General features: G+C 42.4%; 1 protein-coding gene across 5 annotated transcripts in view; it reads right to left on the bottom strand.

Annotated features, from left to right (window-relative positions):
• Nucleotides 1-24,788, bottom strand: part of PALLD (palladin, cytoskeletal associated protein) — a 531,380-nt gene that overhangs the window by 159,663 nt on the left and 346,929 nt on the right. For all 5 annotated transcript variants that reach the window (XM_070948121.1, XM_070948115.1, XM_070948116.1 and 2 more), the window contains exons 9-10: nt 23,430-23,549; nt 21,649-21,979 (exon numbers count right to left, since the gene is read on the bottom strand). In XM_070948121.1, coding sequence (XP_070804222.1) covers nt 21,649-21,979; nt 23,430-23,549 — 451 coding nt within the window. The remainder of the gene's footprint in view (nt 1-21,648; nt 21,980-23,429; nt 23,550-24,788) is intronic.

Here is a 24,788-nt window from a genome sequence, read left to right as displayed (position 1 = left end):
ATAGAAAAAGTCAGAAATATAAAATAAGGTATCTAAGCTATTTTTAAATGCTTTACATGCATACAATGCATAAAAGGAATTTGTTTATCAAGTTAAGATGAATTCTTACTCGTTTAACCTTATTTATTAAACAAACAAAATGTTTACAAATGTTTTCCAAAAAACTAAAATATTTACATTCTTTTTACAAGCAGTTATGTTTACAGTTTACAAGCATTATGATGGTAACAGGAACAATATACTAATTGGTGATATTAAAATGAAATTGTGATTTTTCAAAAAAATGTCATCCACTAGGACTGTGATGGCGAACCTATGGCATGCGTGCCACAGGCGGCAGGCGGAGCCATGTCGCCTGGCATGCCAGCTCAGCTCCAGCCAGCTGATTTTCAGGCCTTCCGGGCCCACCAGAAGTAGGGAAACAGGCTGTTTCCTGCCTCTGGAGGGCCTCTGAGGGGGTGGGGAAGGCTGTTTTTGCCCTCCCCAGATGCATAGAGAAGCTCTGGAGCCAGGTGAGAAAGAAAAACGGGCCTACCGGGCCATCATGTGCCAGCAGCTGGGGGGAGAGGGGGATCACGCACACATGCGCAGGGCAGGGCGTATAGAATTATGGGTGTGGGCACCCCCAACCCCAATCCCTTCCTGGCACGTGATGGCAAAAAGGTTAGCCATCACTGCACTAGGAAAAGCTCTAAAACTTGTCTAAAACTAACAGTTCAGTGTATTTGGAAACTGAGGAACACCAATCCCCTTTGTATTAAAACTCCTTAAGAGAAATGAACATTGTTGAATGAAAGAAGACTAAAAAAAACCCCAGCTATTATCTCTTGTGTGTTTTTGGGAAAGAAGTAGAGATATTGCTTAGTCTCTCAAAAAATGCAGTGGAAGTAAGGTTATGATAGGGAACTATGTGGTTCTGGATGCTGGCTCATCAGACAACTGATTTTGACAAGCAAATTTCTGGATGCCTATACATATTTTAATTCATTAAATTATGATTGAAATCCAATAAAATGTCAAAGGTTTGTAGTATTGTTAAAGCAGTGTCAGCCAGGAAACATGTTAATGTTTAATTTCATAATTACTTTTCAAATTTAATCGTTTGCAATCTGAGCTATATTACGAGACCTAGTATCAAAAAGAGAAAGGAGTACTTTTGAAAGATTACTCTTATCTAGGAAAACAGTTCTCCCCTTTCAATTTCAAACTTATATTATGCTTTACAACAATACAACTATAAAACCCTATATCGAATACATCGCAGATAGATCATTTATGGCCAATTTTACATTTTCTGTCAGACTAGATTAGCTTCTATGTAAGCAGGAAGTTTGGTTAGTTTATCAATGCAAAGACTATATTTATTACCAGATGAGAACTACATGGTACCATTATAAATCAGATCTATTATTCCAATCAGAGATTAATCTTTGAGATACTCAAATATATGACAGAGTGAAATTAAAGTCATAAACGGGCCTCTGAGAATGGAATGTTTAAAGTGGGGAGAAAATGGAGACATGCATGTGGTCTTACTCCTGTTGCTCCAACTTCCATGCATTCAGGCAAGAGAAGTGCAAGACAGCTATAAAGGGTGGTGCTCCAAACATAGCTTTTGGTGAACCCAGCTTTATTTGGGTCTTGGATTATTCAAACAACTGCACTGACTTTCATATGAACATGTGTACAGTAATATCGCGTTTCCCCGAAAATAAGACCCACCCCGAAAATAAGCCCTAGCCTGAATTTTTTTGGGTGGGCCTAATATAAGCCCTACCCCAAAAATAAGCACGGGGTGATGGGTGTGGACAGCACAAGAGGCAGTAAGTGTGCAGGGGCTGACAGTGTCTGGCAGCCCGCTGCCCCTTGGCGCAACACAGATACGTCCGAGCGCAGAGGCAGAGTTGGGGGGGAGACAAGCGATCCAGATGTGCTACGTGACTGCTAGGCTCACAGGATGCTTGCATGGCAGCACAGGCAGCAGGCGAAGGCAGAGGCACAGGGGAGAGGCAGGTGATCTGCACATGCTGCCTGGCTGCCTGACTCATGGGAGGCTTCCAGGAGGCTTGTGCAGCAGCACTGGCAGCAGGCGGAGGCAGAGGCATGGGGGGGAGGCAGGTGATCCTGATGCCCCTCATGAATGCCTGCCCTGGTGCGGCTGTGGGCAGGCCAAAAGACAGTGGGATGGAGTGGGTGGTGCATTGGAATCACCTGCCTAGCCCCTCTGCTTCTGGCTCTGCTGCACACTTTTTGCCTAGAGGGAGACAAAGCTTTGTCTGCTTGCAAATGTGGCATTTGAAACACTCCATTTTAAAGCACCCCATTTGCAGGCAGACAAAGCTTCCAGTCTCTGTCATTTCTCTGACCAGGTGAAAAGTGCATCTGCCCTGGGAAGCCCTGTAAGCTGTTGTGGCTGCAGGCAAGCAGATGGTAGGAGGAAGCGGGCGGGCTGTCACAAAATAAGACATGCCCCGAAAATAAGACCTAATGGGTTGGGTTTTTTTTGTTTTGGGGGGTTTTTTTGTGTTCAAAATCTTTTTTATAAGACCCAGTCTTATTTTCAGGGAAACACGATACTTTAGACATGTGAAGACTAGTAGAAGTGGATGCAGTTCTGCATGCTCAGTCTGTTTTCTCCTCATTTAAGATCTCTACATAGTCTGATAAATATTTGAACATGACTATAGTCATACCATTATGAGTACTTGATAAAGATACCATTACCATCAATAGCCCTTCTCTCTGGCTGAATTCACACTATATTAAGGAATAATGGGGTTTGGTTTGGCTTAATAAGTAACCTCCCATTCTGGTTTGTTAACTCAAGTTTTATGGCATAAGCATTCTATGAAACAGGCTGGTATACAGTAGCTTGTTCATGAAAAACCAAAGTTAAAACAAAACATGCCATAATACTGTACAGGAAAAAAGCATTTTTATCAATCATTCATCAAGATTTTAAAATTTCTTCTCAGTTAGGGGTGAATGGTTTATCCTGCTCCTCAACATCCTTAATAAACTGAAAAAGCCCTCAACCCCCAGGAAAGACTTAATATTTAAAGAAACTTTTGCTTTTAAAATTACTTTCTTTCCTTCTAGCATATTCTACAATTTTGTCTTAGAGCTTCTTTGACAGAAAATAAGCTTGAAATTTGGTCAATCAGATTTTGTGATTTTAATATAAATGTTCACAGTAACCTTTCTGAACCTTTCTGAAGAATGAAATGTAATATAGTTTTTCTATAACATAAAATAGGGAATACAAACCCTGAGAATAAATTATTAGTGCCAAAGGCACCAGCAGTTAGATCTAGCCATATATACATAAAATTAGGTTTGACACACTTAACAACCACCTTACTTAGCAATGGAAATTCTGATCCCACTTGTGGTTGTAAATCAACTACCTGTATTATGGTGACATTTCAAGAAATTGCAGTGCTATTTATTATATTATTTGGGAAGAGAAGGAAATATGCTGTGCTATGGAATTTGATCCCTATTACTTTAGAAAGAAACAAAATATATTAAAAGATTAACAGAGTTGGAAGGGACCTTGTAGGTCATCTAGTCAAACCCCCTTCCAAGCAGGAGACCCTACACCAGAGGTCCTCAAACTACACCCTGGGGGCTGGATACGGCCCACCGACTCAATGTATCCGGCTCACACAGTGGTGGGATTCAGCCTTGCCCTGTCCCGCCCCTTACCCCACCCCCCACTCCCAGCCACTCCTCGTGTGGCTGGCTTTTCCCAGCTGACAGTGGCCTGTGGAGGAGGTGCCCCACAGACCACAAGGCTGCGCCACCCCCATCACCCCTCCTCCAGCCATTGGCCTTATCTTCCAGAATCCAGCCGCACTTCTGCTCATTTCAACTGCACTGTGGCTGCCTACAAAGGTAAGACCAAAGGGCGTGGGTGAGCAGGTGGGCGACGGAGGGCTGGCTGATGGAGGGGTGATGCCAGTGGGGGGTGGATGAACACAGGGAGGGAGAGGGGCATGTGGGTGGTATCAGAACCCTACCTGGCTCTTCCCCAAAGCGCCTTGCACCAGCTGAATCCCCTGCCCTGAATGCGACCGCCACTCCCTGTTGTGCTTGGGGTGCTTATGGCGGCACTTCAGACAGGATGGCGGTGGTAGGTGGGGCTAGTGAGGCTTGCGCAAGGGGGAGCGGAGCAGGGAGGGAGGGGAGCTTCCCCTGAAGTGACTCACACCAGCTGAATCTCCTATCCCCAATGCTACCACCGCTCCCCGCCTTGCTCGGGACACTCACTCTTCGCTGCCCCCTGGGAGAGTGTCAAGGGGGAGCTGGAGTGGCAAAATCCGTTCCAGGAGGCCCTCACAATAAAGAGGGCCTGTCACCTCTACTTCTCCTGTCAAGTGGAAGCAAGGCAGGAACCCCCCCCCCGCCCACCTCTGGCCCAGTGGATGGTGCCTCTGCTGTGGATGGACTTGCATGGTGGTGGTGGGAGCAGGAGCCCTGCACTAAGGGTGGTTTTCCTCCTACCCACTCAAGAAAAGGGATTTGGCGCAGCATTCTGAAAAAGCAGCATTGTAGATTTTAAGTTTTCTTAATTAGAAAATGTGAGCGTGTTTCCTGTGCTCCCCTATCCTTCTTCGTAGGTTTCAGCTTGAGGCTATGGGCTCCCCAATCAAGAGTGGGGCTGAGGGGAAACCAACCTTAATTTCAATAGCCAAATTGGGGGTGGGGATGGGAATGGGGATGGAGAGAAAGAGGCAGCACTTTCTGGGAAGGCAGGCCAGGCTACTATACTTGGTAGTCTAGCTCAGCCCAGAAAGGCAGAGAAGGCCCTTGTGCCAGAAGGGGCTTGCCTGGGTCTCATGGCTGCTGCTTCAGCCGCAATGAAACACATTATCTTGGCAAGGGAGCTATTGGGGAAGAGACAGAGAAATCAAGCCCAGAGGAGAAGCACCCCTTTTCCTTCTTGTCTGTTCTGAGGCATGATGTGGCACTGAGTAGCAGAGGAAGGACAGCAAAAGGTCACTCACGCCCTTGTCACCTCACGCCTGGATTATTGTAATGCTCTCTACATGGGGCTCCCCTTGAGAAGCACCCGGAGGCTCCAACTGGTCCAGAATGCGGCCGTGCGGGTGGTGATGGGAGCAATGTGGCGCTCTCATGTGACCCCCCTCCTGCGCGAGCTACACTGGCTCCCGGTGGTCTTCCGGGTGCGCTTCAAGGTTTTGGTTACTATCTTTAGAGCGCTCCATGGCTCAGGACCAGGGTACCTACGAGACCGCCTCCTGCCACCAATAGCCTCTCACCGACCAGTTCGCTCCCATAGAGAGGGACTCCTCAGGGTGCCGTCGGCCAAACAATGTCAACTGACGGCCCCCAGGGGGAGAGCCTTCTCTGTGGGGGCACCTACCATCTGGAACGGGCTTTCCCCGGAGTTACGAAAGATCCAAGACTTACGCATCTTCCGCCGTGCCCTGAAAACGTTTCTATTCCAACAGGCTGGTCTGGCCTAACTCTCCCTTTTAAATTGGCTTTTAAATTGGCTTTTAAATCGGGTTTTAGATCTCTTTTAGATAAATTTGGATGTTTTAATCTTTGAGCCTAAATTACTTAATCTGTTTTTTAATAGTTTTTAACTTCTATATGTTTTTGTATTTATTATGGCTGTTCACCGCCCTGAGTTCTTCGGGAGTAGGGCGGTATACAAATATGAAAAATAAATAAAAAAATAAATAAAAGGAGCCCGTGATGGTTGGGGGACTTGGCCGGGAAACAGTCCCAAGTATGTGGGAAGTTGCTTCTGAGGGGTGCCTGTTTCCAGGTTCTGGAGTAGACATAATCTGCTCCTTTGCCTCTCTAAGGAGGCCCAGCTCTTGGGCTGAATCCCTTGCCTCCTACCCACCCAAAACAAGGAGAGGCAATGCCTTCCCTGGTTTGTTCTACTTATTGATTTGTAAGCTCCTTGGGGCTGAGAAGAATTGCTGCAAAACTGAGTTTCCTGAAGTGGACCACTAGACTCCTAAATGACTTAAAAACAATCTAGTAAAAAGAAAAGTCAACCAAAAGAGCAACATGCAAACAAAAGCAAATAAAACACTCCAAGGAGCAAAGCAAATTAAAGTTTAATTTGTGTGTATTGTTTAATGGACTGCTAAATTGGCAAAATGGACTGCTAAATTGGCCACGTCTACCCAGTCACATGACCACCTAGCCATGCTTGCCCACCTGGTCCGGCCCCCCAACAGTCTGAGGGACTGTTAATTGGCCCCGTTTAAAAAGTTTGAGGACCCCTGTCCTACACCATTTCTGGCAGATAGCAGTCCAGTCCCTTCTTGAAAGCTTCCAGTGATGAAACTCACTACTTCTGAAGGCAAGCTACTCCACTGATTGATTGTTCTCACTGTGAGAAAATTCCTCCTTATTTCTAGGTTGAATCTGTCCTTCATCAGTTTCCATCCATTATTCCTTGTCTGGCCTTCAGGTGCTTTGGAAAACAGGTTGATCTCCCTCCTCTCTATGATAGCCCCTCAAATATTGGAAGTCTGCTATCATGTATCCCATAGTCCTTCTCTTCACTAGACTAGTCATGCCCAGTTCCTGCAACTCTAATATGTTCTTTATATGTTTTAGCCTCCAGTCCCCTAATCATCTTTGTCGCTCTCCGCTGCACTCTTTCTAGTCTCAATATCTTTTTTATACTGAGGTCACCAAAACTGGATGCAGTATTCTAGGTGTGGTCTTACTAAGGCTTTATAGAGTGGTATTACTACCTCACTTGAACTTGATTGAATCCCTCTGTTAATGCAATTTAGGATTGTATTGGATTTTTTGGCAGCTGCAGCACATTGTTGGCTCATATTTAATTGGTTGTTCACTAAGACTTGAAGATCCCTCTCACAGTTACTGCTATTAAGCCTGGTTTCACCCAGTCTATATGTGTACTTTTGGTTTTTCTTGCCTAAGTGCAAGACTTTTCTTTTCTCTACATTGAATTTCATTTTGTTAGATAGGGCCCAGTGTTCAGATCTGTCAAGATCCATCTGGATCTTGAGTCTATCTTCTAGGGTGTTGGCCATTCCTGCCAGCTTAGTATCATCCACAAATCTGGTAAATTCCCTTTCTATTCCCTCATCTAAATCATTTATAAAGATATTGAAGAGTACTGGGCCTAAGACGGAACCTTATGGTACCTCACTGCTTACTTCCCTCAATGTAGGTGTAGTACTGTTATGGACTACTTGTTGAGTACGGTTTGTCAGCCAGATACAAATCCATCTGATGATGATGTTATCTATCCCACTTTTTTCTAGCTTACCAAGAAGTAGGTTGTGGTCTACTTTGTCGAATGCCTTGCTGAAGTCTAAATATACTATCTCCACAGTACTTTGCTGGTCCATTAATTTAGTCACTATGTTGAAGAATAAAATTCCCGGTGCTCCATGATTGTTTAAAGATTTGGTATAATGGTCCTGAGATGACATCTGCCAGCTCCTTTAGAACTCTTGAGATGTAATCCGTCAGGTCCCGGTGATTTGTATTCATCAAGATCAGACAGGTGTTCTCTTACCATTTTTAATTATTTTAACTTTTATTTCTAGTCTACCTTTTACAGTTATGTTTTTGGTGGGCTGGACTAGAGTGAAGAGAAATGCAAAGAATGAGTTAAGCAGATCTGCTTTCTCTGTTGCCTGTTACTTCCTTGCTGTCTTCTCTCTTTAGTGGACTGTGTCCTTGATTTTTTCATGTTATTTATAAGTTGGAACAAACTTTTTAAAATTATCTTTGATTTTTGTTGCAGGTTTTTTGTTCATTCTGAGCCTATGCTTTCCTGATTCTGGCTATCTGCTGATATTCTGCTTTAGTTATGTGTTCCTTTCCATTTTTTGTACTTATCCTTTTTGTCTTATAATTTATCAGAGAGATCTTTCTGCAACCATGCTAGTTTCTTCTTGGATTTCTTGTTTTCTTTTTCACTGGTACTGTGCTGGACTGGGCTTTTATGATCATATTTTTCAGAGTTTCCCAAGCTTCCTGACTTGTTTTCCCCTTTAGGATTTTCATCCAAGGAATCTTTCCCAAGTTCTCTCTAAGTTTGTTTAAATCAACTCTTTTAAGATCTAAGATTTTGGTATCATTATGTTCTATTGCTTGTGTTTGCATTATGTTGAATTCTATTATGACATGGTCACTCTCAAGGTTCCGGCAAGTTTCAACTCCTTCTATTACTTCTTCCACTTCTTTAACTGTGGAATAGCTTGCCTTCAGAAATCATGGGCGCTCCATCACTGGAGGTTTTTAAGAAAAAACTAGACAGCCACTTATCTGAAATAGTATAGGTTCTCCTGCTTAAGCAGGGGGTTATCCCAACTCGATGCCCAGTCAAACTCTAATTTACGGAAGTTGCAATCCTGATACATCCAGATGGTAGCCAGCTTGGTTATATAATTATAAGCAGGGGTGAAATGCTACCGGTTTGGGCCGGTTCACCCGAATCAGTAGTAAAAAATACTACTGGTTCGCTGAACTGGTAGTAAAAAAATGTAAAAAATAAATTCCAATTATCAGCTGAGCAACACACGATTGTCGGAACTTTTTTATTTTTTTTACTTTTTAAGCATTTTTTTACTACTGGTTCGGGCAAATAGATAGTAAAAAACATGCTTTAAAACAGTAAAAAGTCACCCCCATTGGAGGAGATAATTAGGACCCTCCTGCTGTTGTGGGAGGACAGTAGAGATACCAACAGCACATCGATGAATGAATGGCTGTGTTACATCTTTTGTGAAGTCCCCTGTCTGAGCTCCGAGCCTCCATCGCTGCATCCATCGGTCACAGTCTGTGTTGACAAGGGGGCAAAGGTCAACCCCGAGGCCCCTCATATGTGGGGTGCCGCAAGGGTCGGTCCTCTCGCCCTTCCTGTTCAACATTTATGTGAAGCCACTGGGTGAGATCATCCGTGGTTTTGGGGTGAAGTACCACCAGTATGCTGACGACACCCAGCTGTACATCTCCACCCCAGACCACCCCAACGATGCCCTTGAAGTGATGTCCCGGTGCGGATCTGGATGGGGAGGAATAGGCTCAGGCTCAACCCATCCAAGACCGAGTGGCTGTGGTTTCCGACGTCCCGATATAGTCAGTTGGTGCCATCACTGACTATTGGGGACAAATCATTGGCCCCCACGGAGAGGGCGCAACTTGGGCGTCCTCCTGGATTCATGGCTGTCTTTAGAAGAGCACTTGACGGCCATGACTGGGAGGATTTTTCATCAGGTTCACCTGATTCACCAGTTGCGTCCCTTTCTGGATCGGGACTCGTTACGCACGGTCACTCATGCCCTCGTCACCTCCTGCCTGGACTATTGCAATGCTCTCTACATGGGGCTCCCCTTGAGGAGCACCCGGAGGCTCCAACTGGCGCAGAGTGCGGCCGCGCGGGTGGTAATGGGAGCGACATGGCGTTCCCATGTAACACCTCTCCTGCATGAGCTGCACTGGCTCCCGGTGGTCTTCCGGGTGCGCTTCAAGGTTTTGGTTACCACCTTTAAAGCGCTCCATGGCTTAGGACCTGGGTACTTGCGGGACTGCCTACTACCACCAATAGCCTCCCACCGGCCGGTACGCTCCCATAGAGAGGGGCTCCTCTGGGTGCCGTCGGCCAAACAATGCCGACTGCCGGCCCCCAGGGGGAGAGCCTTCTCTGTGGGGGCACCTACTATCTGGAACGAGCTCCCCCTAGAGATTCAGAGGATCCCGGATCTGCGCACCTTCCGCCACGCTTTAAAGACCTTATTATTTCACCAGGCGGGCCTGGCCTAATTTTCTCCCTCTTTCATGAAAGATTTTTAATTTTTAAATATCTTTTAGTATTTTATACATTCAATTTTAAAATTGGTTTTAAATAGTTTGGGGTTTTAAATTTGTCGGAGCCAAAATTATTTAATTTGATTTTATTCTACTTTTAAATTTTGTATGTATGTGTTTTATTGTTTGGCTGTGCACCGCCCTGAGTCCTTCGGGAGTAGGGCAGTATAGAAATCAAATCAAATAAATAAATAAATAAAATAAAATAAAGAGAAAAGGCTCAGAAGATCGCGCGGCACAGCTTTGATCGTCTGAGCCTTTTTTTTTTACTTTTTTAAAGCATTTTTTCCTACTTATTTGCCTGAACCGGTAGTAAAAAAATGCTTTTAAAAAGTTTTAAAAAAAGTTCCCAAGATCACAGCTGTGCCACGCGATCATCGGAACCTTTTTTAAAATTATTTTTTTACTACTGGTTCAGGTGAATAGGTAGTAATCACCTGATTACTACCTAGGGGTAGATATGGTGGGAGCAGGCAGCCATATTGTGTTAGGGGAGTGTGCACTCGCTGTCTATGAGTGGTGGCGTGCTCCAGCCCCCAAGGCTCCACTCGCCCTCCAGGTTGCATAGACCCTCAGGACCCGGGTCTTCGGCTGATGCTGTGCAATGCCAGGTCCATAGTAAACAAAACCCCCCTCATTTGTGATCTTGTTCAGGAGGGGGGTGCGGACCTGGCAGGTGTTACGGAGACCTGGTTGGGCCAGGAGGGGGGGTTCCCCTTGTTGAAATGTGCCCGCCAGGTTTCCAAGCATTCCATCAGCCGAGGTCACAGGGGAGGGGCGGGGGGGTAGCAGTTATCATTAAAGAAGGTCTGAGACCGAGGGAGGCCACTGTTCCTCAGACGGCCGGCTGTGAATTCCTCCTTGTGAAATGGGGTCATGGGGTTCAGATGGGTTTGCTGATCACGTACCTGGCTCCCTGCCACATGGCAACAGCCCTGCCCGAGCTATTCAACGTCATCGCCGCGGTGGTGGTTGACACCTCCAGGCTTATGGTCATGGGGGATTTCAACCTGCTGTCCGTGGGTGAGACGTCTGAGGTGGCTCAGGAGTTCATGGCTTCCATGACAGCTATGGACCTGACCCAGTTAATTCATGGCCCTACCCACACGGGGGGAAACACGCTGGATCTGGTTTTTGTCTCTGGACAGTGGTTGAGTGATCTTGAGATAGGGGATATAGTCACCGAGCCTTTTTCATGGTCAGATCAGTCTCTCCTTCGTCTCGACCTTCGAACCGCTGCACCCCGCCACAGGGAGGTGGAGCCGGTAAGATGGTTCCGCCCCAGGTGCCTGATGGAACCTGATAGGTTCCAGATGGAGCTTGGGCCATTTCCTGAGGCTCTGGCACACGCCTTGACTGGAGACCTAGTGGCCACCTGAGATAAGGCAGCCGCTGGAGCTCTGGATCGGGTCATGCCTCTGCGGTCTCTGACCCGGCGCCAATCTCAATTGGCTCCTTGGTTCACCGAGGAGCTGAGGGAGTTGAAACGCCGGAAGATGCCTAGAGATTAGTTGGAGGGCCAGTCTTTTTGAATCCGACCGGACACTAGTAAGATCCCATATTAGGAATTACCTAGTGGCGATAAAAGCAGCGAAATGTAGTTATATTGCTGCTCTTATTGCATCATCAGATAACCGCCCGGCCATCCTCTTTAGGGTGACCTGCTCCCTGCTCCACCAGGAAGCGCGGGAGGACCCCTTGGAGGGTAGAGCCAAGGATTTTGCTCAGTATCTGTAAGACAAAATCACTCAGATTCGGGAAGATCTGGACTCCGACTGGGTAATCTCAGGGGGAGGGACTGGGGCAGGTCTTGAGAATGTTATCTGGGATGAGTTTGATCCTGTGACCCCTGAGGACGTGGACAGGATTCTGGGAAGACTGAACGCGACCACTTGTTTATTGGACCCGTGTTCTTCCTGGTTAGTGCTGGCTTCCTGGGAAGTGACACGAGGCTGGCTCCAGGGTATTATAAATGCTTCGTTGGGTGAGGGTGACTTTCCCGCCACCTTGAAAGAGGCGGTGGTGAGGCCTCTCCTCAAGAAGCCTTCCCTGGACCCGGCAATGTTGGTAAACTATCGTCCGGTCTCCAACCTTCGCTTTGTTGTGAAAGTTGTTGAGAGCGTGGATGCGCGACAGCTCCTCCAGTACCTGGATGAAACTGTCTATCTGGATCCGTTCCAGTCGGGATTCAGGCCCGGGTATAGCACGGAAACAGCATTGGTCGCGTTGGTAGATGATCTCTGGAGGGCTAGGGACAGGGGGTGCTCCTCTGTCCTGGTCCTGTTAGATTTCTCAGTGGCTTTTGATACCATCGACCATGGTATCATGCTGCACCGGTTGGAAGAGTTAGGGGTGGGAGGCACTGTATTGCAGTGGTTCTCCTCCTTTCTCTCTGACCGGTCGCAGTCTGTGTTGACAGGAGGGCAGAGGTTGATCCCGAGGCCCCTCATATGTGGGGTGCCGCAAGGGTCGGTCCTCTCGCCCTTCCTGTTCAACATTTATGTGAAGCCACTGGGCAAGATCATCCGTGGTTTCAGGGTGAAGTACCACCAGTACGCTGATGACACCCAGCTGTACATCTCCACCCCAGACCACCCCAACGATGCCCTTGAAGTGATGTCCCGGTGCCTGGAGGCCATGCGGATCTGGATGGGGAGGAATAGGCTCAGGCTCAATCCATCCAAGACCGAGTGGCTGTGGTTTCCAACGTCTCGATACAGTCAGTTGGTGCCATCACTGACTATTGGGGGCGAATCATTGGCCCCCACGGAGAGGGCACGCAACTTGGGCGTCCTCCTGGATTCACGGCTGTCTTTAGAAGAGCACTTGACGGCCGTGACCGGGAGGATTTTTCATCAGGTCCGCCTGATTCGCCATTCCTTTCTGGATCGGGACTCCTTACGCACGGTCACTCATGCCCTCATCACCTCCCGCCTGGACTATTGTAACACTGTCTACTTTGGGCTCCCCTTGAGGAGCACCCGGAGGCTCCAACTGGTGCAGAGTGCGGCCGTGCGGGTGGAAATGGGAGCGACATGGCGCTCCCATGTAACACCCCTCCTGCGCGAGCTGCACTGGCTCCCGGTGGTCTTCCAGGTGCGCTTCAAGGTTTTGGTTACCACCTTTAAAGCACTCCATGGCTCAGGACCTGGGTACCTGCGGGACCGCCTACTACCACCAATAGCCTCCCACCGGCCAGTAAGCTCTCATAGAGAGGGGCTCCTCCGGGTGCCGTCGGCCAAACAATGTCGACTGGCAGCCCCCAGGGGGACAGCCTTCTCTATGGGGGCACCTACTATCTGGAACGAGCTCCCCCGGGAGATACGGAGGATCCCGGATCTGTGCACCTTCTGCCATGCTCTAAAGACCTTTTTATTTCACCAGGCAGGCCTGGCCTAACTTTCTCCCTCTTTTTAAACAATTTTAATATTTTTAATCCTCAAAGTTTAAATTTGTTTTAAATTGATTGGGGTTTTAATCTGTCTGGGCCAAACTATTTAATTCGATTTTATTTCTGCTTTTTAAGTTTTGTATGTATGTATTTTATTGTTGGCTGTTCACCGCCCTGAGTCCTTCGGGAGTACGGTGGTATACAAATCAAATAAAAGTAAAAGTAAAGTAAAAGTAAAGTAAAAGTAAAAAAATGCTTTAAAAAAGTAAAAAAAGGCTCCGTTGATCGCATGGCACAGAAAACTGATACAACAAAGTAAAAGAGGCATGGTATTGTATATTAAAGAAAAATATATTAGAGGTTTGGCAATAACATATTTGGGAAAAAAGAATAAAAAGAAATGGCAGAAACAAGTAAGATTGGAAGAAGAATATAAAAACTTGGAAAAAGAATTCCAGAAAGATATTTAAAATAAAAAAATCAAGAAATTGATGGAATTGAAAAAGAATGAAATAAATTTAAATGAACAGGAATCATTAGCAAATCAATTGAGAGCTTCTAAGCAGATTTTTTGCACTTTTCTTCTAAGTGCCTTGATCCATGCATGTGTTAATTTAGCAATGTACCAGCAAGTGCACGCTTTTGGTGTATTACACTGCACATAAATTTTGAATGCATTTACATGAGAGCAGTGAAAGATAGAAAGTTTAGACATATTAAATGATTTCTTATGAAGTCTTCCTCCAGTATAAATTAAGCCTTAATTAACATTTTAAATCTGTACCAATGTAGTTCTTGTTATTACAATTGAATGTAACTATGGAATAAAATTTCTTAAAACCATTCATAGTTACATAAAAGATCTTCAAATTTTTAAAATTTCAGGACGAAGCTTTTTACATACTTCAGGACTTCCGGTTCACGTCGCGGTGAGAATGGTTGCAAAATAGCGGAGCTCCACTGGGCTCCATGAAATGCAGCCAGCAACTACTTGCTGGGAGACCCTATGGGGTTAAGCCTCCCTGGAGGGGAGGTGAAGAAAGGTCAATCACGAGGAAACTGCAATTTCCTCACTGATCCAAAGAAAGCTCTCCTGAATGGCAGCAGGGACAACGGCCATTTTAGGTCAGTCACAAGCTGGCACAACCAGGACATTATAATCTTGCACTGGAGCGGTGTGTGGACAGAGCAGTGAAACTGGGTGAGAAAATTTCCAACTGCTATTTTAGAGAGTTAACCTAAGTTAAAAGCTCCAAAAAAAAAAAAAAAAGATCTCCAATTGTTAAAAAAGCGGCGATTGGATTTATGGAGAAAGATTAAAGACTAAAAACTAAAGAGGAAGATTAAAGAGTAAAGATTCAGAAGTAAAAGATAAAAAACCCTAAAGGATGATTTAAAACATAGAAAGCCTGGAAACAACGTTGTGAAAAGTGACTTTTGGGAGAAATTGTTTTTTTAAACTCTATTTCTCACTCCCTTGACTAGATGACAATCAGCTGTTTCTGATTTTTACATTCTATGGAATGCTGGAAGTAGGAGCAGGGGAGCCATCTACTGGAGGAAGAAGATTACTGCAACATGTATAATTTAGAAAAAAGTAGTGAAAGAAGTAAATAACACTTGGAAGCTGCTTGATCTTGACTTTATCTTAGTAGGTGTGGATGCTGGGAAATATTTACTGAACTTTTTGAAGAGCCAGAAGGCAAATTAAATTGAGGACCCAGTTGTGGGGGCAATAAGCTGACTTTGTATAAATATACAAAAGAATGAAGGCTATTGCTTAGCGCATTGTAAGCCACCCTGAGTCTCCGGAGAAGGGCGGTATATAAATCAAATTTAAAAAAAAATTAAACACTAAAACTTTATTGGAATTGTACACTGAAAAGTGGATTTGAAAGACTTGAAGGAACAAAAGAAGAAAAGATAAATAAGATGTTAAAATCTGGACAATTGGGAAGGTGTAAATTGGAAATTATAAAAACTGAAAAGCACAAACTAATCAAAAATTTGGGGACTTGGAGGAATAACTTTGGGATTGACCAAATCTTATGAATGTGATTTTTTCTGGAGTTTTCAGATATTGGAACATTAGAGGTATATTAACTTGTTACAAAATGACCCAGCAGGAGACAATAAAGTTCTATGAAGAAATGCTAGAAATATCAACAAAGAATTATAAGAAGTTGATGGGAATATTTAAAGATAAAGATGTGAAAGTACAAGGCTCTCAAGAAATGGGAGGAAAAGATGAATATAATATACAGAAGTCAGCTGAGAAATTAGAAGGAGTGGTGGAAGGGACAAAGCAAAATAAAATACAAAAAGATAAAAATAAGTTAAAACAGATAAAAATACTGAAAAGACAGCAATAATAAATACTAAAAATTAAATAGACAATACCCTAAGAACTTATAACAGAATAGAGAGGGGGGGGAAAGGAAGATCTTTCAAAAATAATGAAAGGGTCATGGATGGATATTCAAAAGATGCAGCAGAAGGAGATAAAGGGTAGACAGAGGGAACAATGAGTTTGCATAAAAATGCTAGAAAGACATGTAGGATTCTAAAAGAGAAACATAAAAGTATCCCTTAAAAAATCAATAAATGATGAAATCCTAAAAAGGCTGAGAGATGATGGATAGAGTCTACATACTTTTTTGCAATATAGTAACAATAGAAATAAGTGGAAAGTTTAAACTGGGAAAATAGTATTATATATTTAGACATATAATGGAATTTATTATAAACACAGAAACATTAAGATTAGGAGATGGAAGACTAGAATTAGGTATATTTAAAGGTATTATGATCAACAGGATGTAAAAAATATACTGGAAAATATAGTTTTTAAGGACTATAAATTCAGGGGACTTAGAGATACAATCTTGGGACTGATTAAATCTTATTGATAACTGGTTCTATTGGTATTTATAGAAAGTTGAGATATTGAAAATGTGGTGGAACACTGAGTGATAAATTGGGAAAATAGTAGAATATTGATTGATACAAAAAAGAATAATGAGCACATTAAGGCTAGAAGTTGGAAGACAAAAATTCCATATATGTAATTGTATTATTACTGTGAGCACTGTGTGAACAATATGTCAACCCAGTCATTACACTGTCCACAAAAAAATGTTGGTTGTTAAAGAAAAACTGTAAATAAAACATATTAAAAAAACAACAGCTTTAATTTCATCACTTATATGATCTTCAAATGTTTAAAATTCCAGGACCAAACTTTTACATTCAAAATTTTATTAATATATACAGTAAAACTATACTGCTTATAGATGTAACATATGTAAAACAAACATCAGTTTATTGAAATTCTGGAAGGTCACGAACTATTATATCTTATTGCATGTTGTCCCACACAATCTAGAATTGAATTTTGTAATGCAGTACTAAACCCAATACAATGAATGTAAAAATAATAACTTCTTAAAAAAAATCGAATAATGAAGTGAAGTGGACCAGAAATATATTTGTCAACTTTCCCTTGTCATTTCCAATTATATCTTTTAGTATGGCTTGACATCAGATGTTAATTGGACATTTCACACAAAACAATAATCAAATATTCTAGAGTTTATGGTGTATTATTTATAAGCACATTTCAATGGCCAACAACTTAATAGCATTAAAAATGTTATAACAGGATTTGAATCCAACTCCTAGCTTTGCTGTTCTCAAATATCAGGAATTTTAGAGGATAACTTCAAATCCTGGCTTCAACTCTATTAAGAGAGTGAAAAACTCAAATTTCCAGATAAAATACTGAGCAACAGTTATCTTTTTCATCAGTGGTGGGTTTCAAATTTTTTTACTACCGGTTCTGTGGGTGTGGCTTGGTGGGCATGGCTTGGTGGGCATGGCAGGGGAAGGATAGTGTAAAATCTCCATTCTCTCCCTACTCCAGGGGAAGGTTACTGCAAAATCCCCATTTCCTCCTGATCAGCTGGGACTTGGGAGGCAAAGAATAGATGGGGGCGGGGCCAGTCAGAATTTTTACTACCGGTTCTCCAAACCACTCAAAATTTCCGCTACCAGTTCTCCAGAGCTGGTCAGAACCTGCTGAAACCCACCTCTATTTTTCACCCTGGTGAGTTTCCATTTACTGGAAACCAGGATCCAGGAAAAAAGTACTTTACTTAGCACTTTTCAAAAATCTGGTTCCCCTACTCACCCAGCCCAAACCATCATTGCCTCAAAAAACCTACATATTAAACTGAGTCTAGAGCACAGTGAATTACAATTCCCACGTTCAGCACTGAATATGGTTATACTGGCTGGCTATACAGTGGCTATATTACATGTTCTTTCCCCAAGTTTTAACACATTTCTCATTTTCAAGGTAGTAATTCTATTACATAAGCAACAGATTATGATTTCATGATTGAGCTATAACATATGTTTCTCAAACAAGAAACCAATATGTTGTATCAAAATCTGAAGACAATAGTGGTACCTAGCATTTGCCCAACAGAATCTATTGCTCCAAATTCACTACAAAGAAACAGTGGCATTTTACAAGACTTATATAAATTTAAAATGCTCTGATCAATAGCATGATACATATCTAAGCAAGAAAAAATATGATCCACAATGCCTATGATTTAGAATGAAGTCTCAATGCAAAACGTGGGAGTTATTAATCAACAGGAGTATTATATTTAAATTTCTATTCAAATTGATTTTTTTTGTCTTTGTTTTAAGGTTCAGGAATGCCTATACTATTCCATAGGTCCGTGATGGCGAACCTATGGCACGCGTGCCACAGGTGGCACGCGGAACCATATTAGTGGGCATGCCAGCTCAGCTCTGGGGCGCATGTGCGCGCCGGCCAGCTGATTTTCGGGCCTTCTGGGCCCACCAGAAGTAGGGAAACAGGCTGTTTCCTGCCTCTGAGGGCCTGGGGGGCGGGGGGGGAAGGCCCATTTTTTTTTCTTACCTGGCTCCAGATCCTCTCTGTGTATCTGGGAACGGCGAAAACAGCCTTTCCCACTTCCTTGGAGGCCCTACGGAGGCTCAAAGGGCCCATTTCCCCACTCCCGGTGGGACAGGAAGTGAAGTTTTTTCCTGTCCCCAGCTTCCAGAGACTCCTAGAGAGACTCCTAGAGACTCCTAGAGAGGCTCCTAGAGAGGTTCTGGAGGCTGGGGACAGGAAAAAACGTCACTTCCTGTCCCACTGAGAGTGAGGAAATGGGCCCTTTGAGCCTCCGTAGGGCCTCCAAGGGAGTGGGAAAGGCTGTTTTCGCCATTCCCAGATACACAGAGAGGATCTGGAACCAGGTAAGAAAGAAAAACGGGCCTACCAGGCCATCATGTGCCAGGAGCGGGGGGGAGGGGGAGGGGTTGCGCACACATGCACGTGGGCACGTGCGCGTGTGACCCTCCCCCGCCCCTCCTCTCCTGGCACGCGATGGCAAAAAGGTTAGCCATCACTGCCATAGGTCATCACACTTATTTAGATAAAAAGTATAGCTGATCAGAATAAGAAAATGGTATTAAAATAATTCATTACATGTAACAGGACTAGCACATAATAAGAAGGAAGAAATGTAGAAAAATTTTAAAAATGAAATATATGTATGTAATTTTGCTTAGTATGTATGTTATTTTTTTCATATATATCTTTATCCACACATATTCCCAAATTATTATCCTTTAAATGGATTGTATTTCAATTCCAGTAATTATCCTAATGAATTCTTATAATCTTTCCCACACCTGAAGGATATTGGATGAAGTCTGAATTATATTATCAGTTGAGACTGCACAGAAAAAAACCCAGTTGTATGATTAATGTTAACCACCAGAATTGCATGAACAGTGGGGAGGCATACAAATGCTTGTACTAGAATTTGGTTGGTTTTATTGTAGATCATACTCATTCAGTCTGAAGTTAGGTGGTGCCTAAATTAAAGAAGTTAAAATAGAAACCACTGTCCTAAATATTTATTTATTACATTTATATGCCATGCCTCTCAACAATAAGGAGACTTTGGCCTACTTACAAACAGTCAGCAGATAAATATAAAATAATTATAATAAAAAAACTATATGAAAATTAGAACCACGGATATGGATGCCATGAGGATGAGATCTTACCCCGTTAACCATGACCAATGGTGAGTGTTCCCCTTGGGTTCCCAAACCAACCAGCAAAACTAGTCTTTAATATCCTTCTGGAAGGCCAAGGGGGCATAGCCAGTGTTGCGGCGAGACAACACTTTTTTCGGGGTCTCCCGAAAAATCATTGATGTCGCAGCCGTTTGGGGGTCTTTATTGACCAAAGCTATCCTGTAAAGATGGTGAATGAGAGAGGCACAGACTGGCGAGCACAGGGAAGCTGCAAATTCCCTGGCTAGTCAGAAGAAGCCCCTCAACCAGACGATTGAGAAAGTGGCCATTGAATGTGCTGCTATGAAGCTGGGGTGGTCACATCTGAAGCAGAGAAACACAGGAAGTGGAATCATCTGGGTGAGAAGCTTGTTTTTTAAATATATGTTAAATATATGTTTCTTTTCATAAACCTGGAAATAGTTTGAAGAGAAGAAAACGGGACAAGGAGAGGAGAGGAGAGTGGGCCTGTGTCAGCTCTCTGCCTCCGGTAGCTTAGCAGCAAAGAAAGTGGATTGGCCCAAATGGAAGAAGAAAATTGAATGAATTAGAATTGATTTGGGAAACAAGGGAATAAGAGCAGAAAGCCTGAAGGAGTATTTTTAAACTTTTGATTCTTACTAAATGAAATTGAATTGAGTTGAAATGAAGGAATGCTTTATTATTAGTATGGGAGAAAGTTAAAGAAAAACATTATTTGAAAATACCAACATGGCTTTCAACAATGGAAGCATTAGTACATCCAAATATTATTAATATGGAAAATATTATCAGATATAAAGATATTTTATCAGAAAAGGGGGAATTGAAAATGAAACAAGTACTAGTAGAACAAGGGATTGATATGGAGTGATATACACAACTGCAAATACAATCAAGATATGAAAAAGATGCAAAGTTATATGGTTTTTATTTGGAGATGACAGAATTGGATGATATACTCCCAGGAACAGATGACAAAATGATTAAAAAATTCTATAGTTATTTACTTGGTGTTAAATTAGAAGAAGAACAAGTAAAAGAAACAATGATAGCATGGGCAAAAAATTTTGGATACACAATAGAGTTAGATAAATGGCAGCAATTATGGGAAAGAAATGATAAATTAACAATGGCTACAGCATATAAAGAGAACTTGTATAAAATATTTTATAGATGGCACATGTCACCAGAAAGATTGGCAAAAATGTTTAAAGATAAATCAACTAAATGTTGGAAATGCCACCAGACACCAGGATCGTATTATCACATGTGGTGGACATGTCCAGAAATGAGAAATTATTGGGCAAAAATTCGAATATGGTTAGAGAAAATGATACAGCAAGATATTGATCTTAAACTGGAGCTGTTCCTGCTGGGTATCTCACTGGAGAAATTTAGTAAAGAAAATATATATTTGATCATACATGTAATAACGGCAGCAAGAATGGTATTTGCACAAAATTGGAAAGCAGAAAAAATTCCTACAAAGGGAGAGGTAATTAAGAAAATATTAGAATGTGCAGAAATGAGTAGATTAACATTAGCAATTAAAGGGAAGGAAGAATCGGAGAATTACAACATATGGGGACAATTTTATCAATGGATAGAGACTGAATATAGACAATAGGCAATGTAAAAGTAAGAAATATGGGGAAAATATGTTGTAATACATTAAATTTAAATGTAAGAGGAAAGATAAATATGTATTAAGAAAATGATAAATGTTGAATATGATGACACAAAAAAAAAATTGTACCCAGATGTTACAATGATTGATTAATGATGAATTGTTTGTTTAAAAATAAAAATAAAAAACTTAAAAAAAACAAATCATTCTGGAAGATCCAAAGGGTAGATGTACATGTATTTATGTATCCATTTTAACAAAAACCTTAGACTTGTGATGTAAGCTCATTGCTTACAGATATTAGATTTATACTATGCAATAAGGTACTGAACGATGTGAGCAAGAGTGCTTTTGTCCTCCACCCCAAGCATTTCATGTTTGGATGAGAGATAACAACTGACCAAAAGCCACCTACTAAGCTTCGTGGCCAAGTAATGATTTGAAGATGAATTTTCATTCCCACTACATCAATGTAGCGCCATATGGAAGAAAATGTCATATGTGATGCAATTCTTCAGAAGCATTATAATTTTTCATATGTATGCTGTTAGTTAGCTAATATAACTTGTCTAACTTGCTGTCTTCTAGAAGTCTTGAAATTTTATCTGCTAAACTTCTGGCCCCTGGCAAAGAATTATATAAATTTGTCATAAATATATAATGACAAAGAATTACTCACAGCTTTGGCTTAGCAAGCACAGGTGGTGGTGTTTTTGTGGGTGAAAGCAATTCACCAGTGTGGGATTTGTCAGTTTTGGTGTTGCCATTAGTGATCCCATTGACTCCATGGGTAGGATGAATTCCATTGGTTTTCTTCTCCACAGAGTTAAACTGTAATTCAAAAGCTGCTACATTTGAGCTGGGATGACTGATCTTGGAGTGCTCTGAATGCTTTGGAGGAAGCTCCACAGAATTAATCTCAAGACGTGAAGATGGAGGTGGGAAATGTTGAAAGTTATCCTTATTCTGTACTCGCATTGACAAATCATGGCTGGAGCTTTCGCAACTGGCTAAAATAGAAAGGAAAAAATAGTACATCATCGTAACACATTATTTGAATTATTTTAGTTCATTGAACATTTTAGTTCATTGAAAATGAGATCATTACTTTAGTCAGTTACATTGAACTGTTATGCCAGAAAAGACAGTTATTTTCAAATTCTCATGAGCATTTGAACTTAAGGATCATAAATAAATATTTATTTACTGCTATTGTTCATGTTACAAGTGGAAATTGAGTTGAGAACAGTAACTGATCTAAGCTCAGCATTGGCTAAATGAAGAAATTGTGTGTATCAAACTTATTTGAATTAATCACAGATCTATAACACCACTGTGCATGAAAAACACCAACTTATTCCAAGACTTCTGCATGCATTTCTGGTTTATATTTAATACTCACAGGAAAATTACTGGGGGGTTTTGGCTTTTGTTTTTAATATGAGTTACTCATTTTTTCCATGTTGCCTCTGCTGCCACCTAGCCTCAAAATCTTAATGTTAAAATTTGAACTTATAATTAACTTCTCCCTCTATATAGTAGAAAACAAAACAAATAAAGGGGAGGATATGGATAATTATTAAGGAATTTACACGGTGCCAAAATATCCACATTGCACATTGCTTACTGGCAGTTACAGAAACCAGCATTTATAGGAATATATTCTTAACTAATTATCATAATGAAATATACTGCTGACTACATACTTTATCGTTAATACATAAAATTCTTATTCTTATTAATTTCTTCATAATTTAAAAGATATGAACTGAACTAGATTTTTAAAAAATCAGAATCATTTTGTGCTAGCTAGAAACCATGGGGGTTTTACTTCAATACACCTGAATGAGGAAAAGAAATGGTTTCATCTTGAACCATTTTTCAATATAATTGTACACTCATAATGGCAAGATATTTTAGTGCATAATTTAGGTTTTTATTATATCAGTACATTTCTTCCATAGTTTTATTTTTGTAGTTTGTGGTCCAATTGAAACAGAGGCCAAATTTCTTCCTTTATAATTAGCAGCTGCATTTCTGTTAGTTGGATCCACTGTCAGTTTATTTTACTGTATTTCCTAATGCCACCTCTAGGCGAGATGGGTGGAATAGAAATCAAATAAGTAAGTGAGTAAGATTTAGAGCAGGGATTCCCAGTTTTGGCAACTTTTAAGACGTGGACTTCAACTCCCAGAATTCAGCTCCCAGAATTCCCTAGCCACGCATCTTAAAGTTGTCAAGATTGGGAACCCCTGTTTTAGAGGATTATGTAGAATATTCTTAGATATGTCAACTTTATACATTCTTTTTACCCTGATATAAAGTAATACGTCATCAGTAAAAAATGTGGAAATACAACATACAATGTACTCCAAATGTATCTAGTGCAGCTGGGTCCAAATATCACTTTGTTTCACTTATATTGTAGACAACACAACCCACCCAAAAACTGCTGAATACCTGACAGCACAGTCAGTTTGGCAGTGCTTGTGACTGATCCATAATCATTGCTTGCTGTGCATGCAAAGATCCCTGCATCTTCGGGAAAAGTCTCTGCAATCACCAAAGTACATATCTCCTCTAAAAGGTAATCAAAAGAAAAATAACAATTTTGCATTAGGCTTCACATAATTAGCTTTGGAATTCACAATATTTAGCCCCAATCTTGGCTCTAGGACAGTGATGGTAAACCTTTTAGAGACTGAGTGCCCAAACTGCAAACCAAAACCCACTTACTTATCGCAAAGTGCCAACATGGTAATTTAACCTGAATACTGAGGTTTTAATACTTAAAATAATGATAAACAAGGCAGAGTTCAGCTAACTGTTCTAAGAAAAATGTGATAAATGAACTTTTATGCCCCTTCATTTCCCCCCCTGCTTTTTAAATATTGCGTTTAGCAATAATAAAAAAGAAAAACTTTCATATCATTTCTCTTTCCCTCCCTCTCTTTCCCCTCTGTCTCTTTCCCTTTCCCCTTTCTCTCCCTTTCTCTTTCTCTCCCTCCCTCTTTCCCTCTTTCCTCCTCTCCCTTTCCTTCCCCCTTTCCCTCCCCTTTTCTCTTTCCACATCTCTGCCTGTTTCTCTTTCCCTCCCTTTCCCCTCTCTCTCTCTTCCCTTCTCTTTCCCTCCCTTTCCCTCCCTCTCTCTCCCTCGTTCCCCCTCCCCTTCTCTTTTCCTCCCTCTTTCCCTCTCCCTCTCTCTCTCTGCCTCCCTCTGTTTCTCTCTTTCTCTCTCTTTCCCTCCCTTTCTCTCTCTTCTCCTCTGCCCCTTGGAGAGGGGGAAGGAACCCCTGAACTGGTACTGGGTGGTGGGAGGCTGACGAGTCCAGGAGCAGAACACCCACATTCAGCTGGTCGGCTAAGAGCCGAAGCCTGGCTGGCTGGCAGGGAGGCGGGGCATCCCAACACAGGCAGCTCTGCAGAAAAAGCAACTGGGAGGCGAGAGTGAGCCGATGCCATTGCATTGTGGCTCTGTATGGTAATGGACTCCAGGAGGAGGAGGGGACCCTGTCTCCCCCATTGTGAAGCGCTCTAAATTTCACTGTGCTGCGCAAGGGGCAGGCCATGGAGGCAGCACCGCCACAAAGGCGGAATGCTGTTTTCTGCATTTTTTTAGTCCTGCAAACAATGGCGAGAAACGTGATGGAGAAACGTGATGGTGCTGGGCTGGGGCGACATCACATGTGCCCCCAGAGAGGGCTCTGCGTGCCACCTCTGGCACGTGTGCCATAGGTTTGCCACCATGGCTCTAGGACAAAAATAAAATGCACAACAATGATTTGCTTTATTGGGGCGGGGGCTGCCTTTCTTGACAAG

This window comes from Pituophis catenifer, unplaced genomic scaffold, assembly GCF_029215685.1.
Source record: "Pituophis catenifer annectens isolate HBS135680 unplaced genomic scaffold, rPitCat1.0.hap2 SCAF_8, whole genome shotgun sequence".
Classification (NCBI taxonomy): domain Eukaryota; kingdom Metazoa; phylum Chordata; class Lepidosauria; order Squamata; family Colubridae; genus Pituophis; species Pituophis catenifer.
This window is presented reverse-complemented; position numbering and strand designations above follow the sequence as displayed.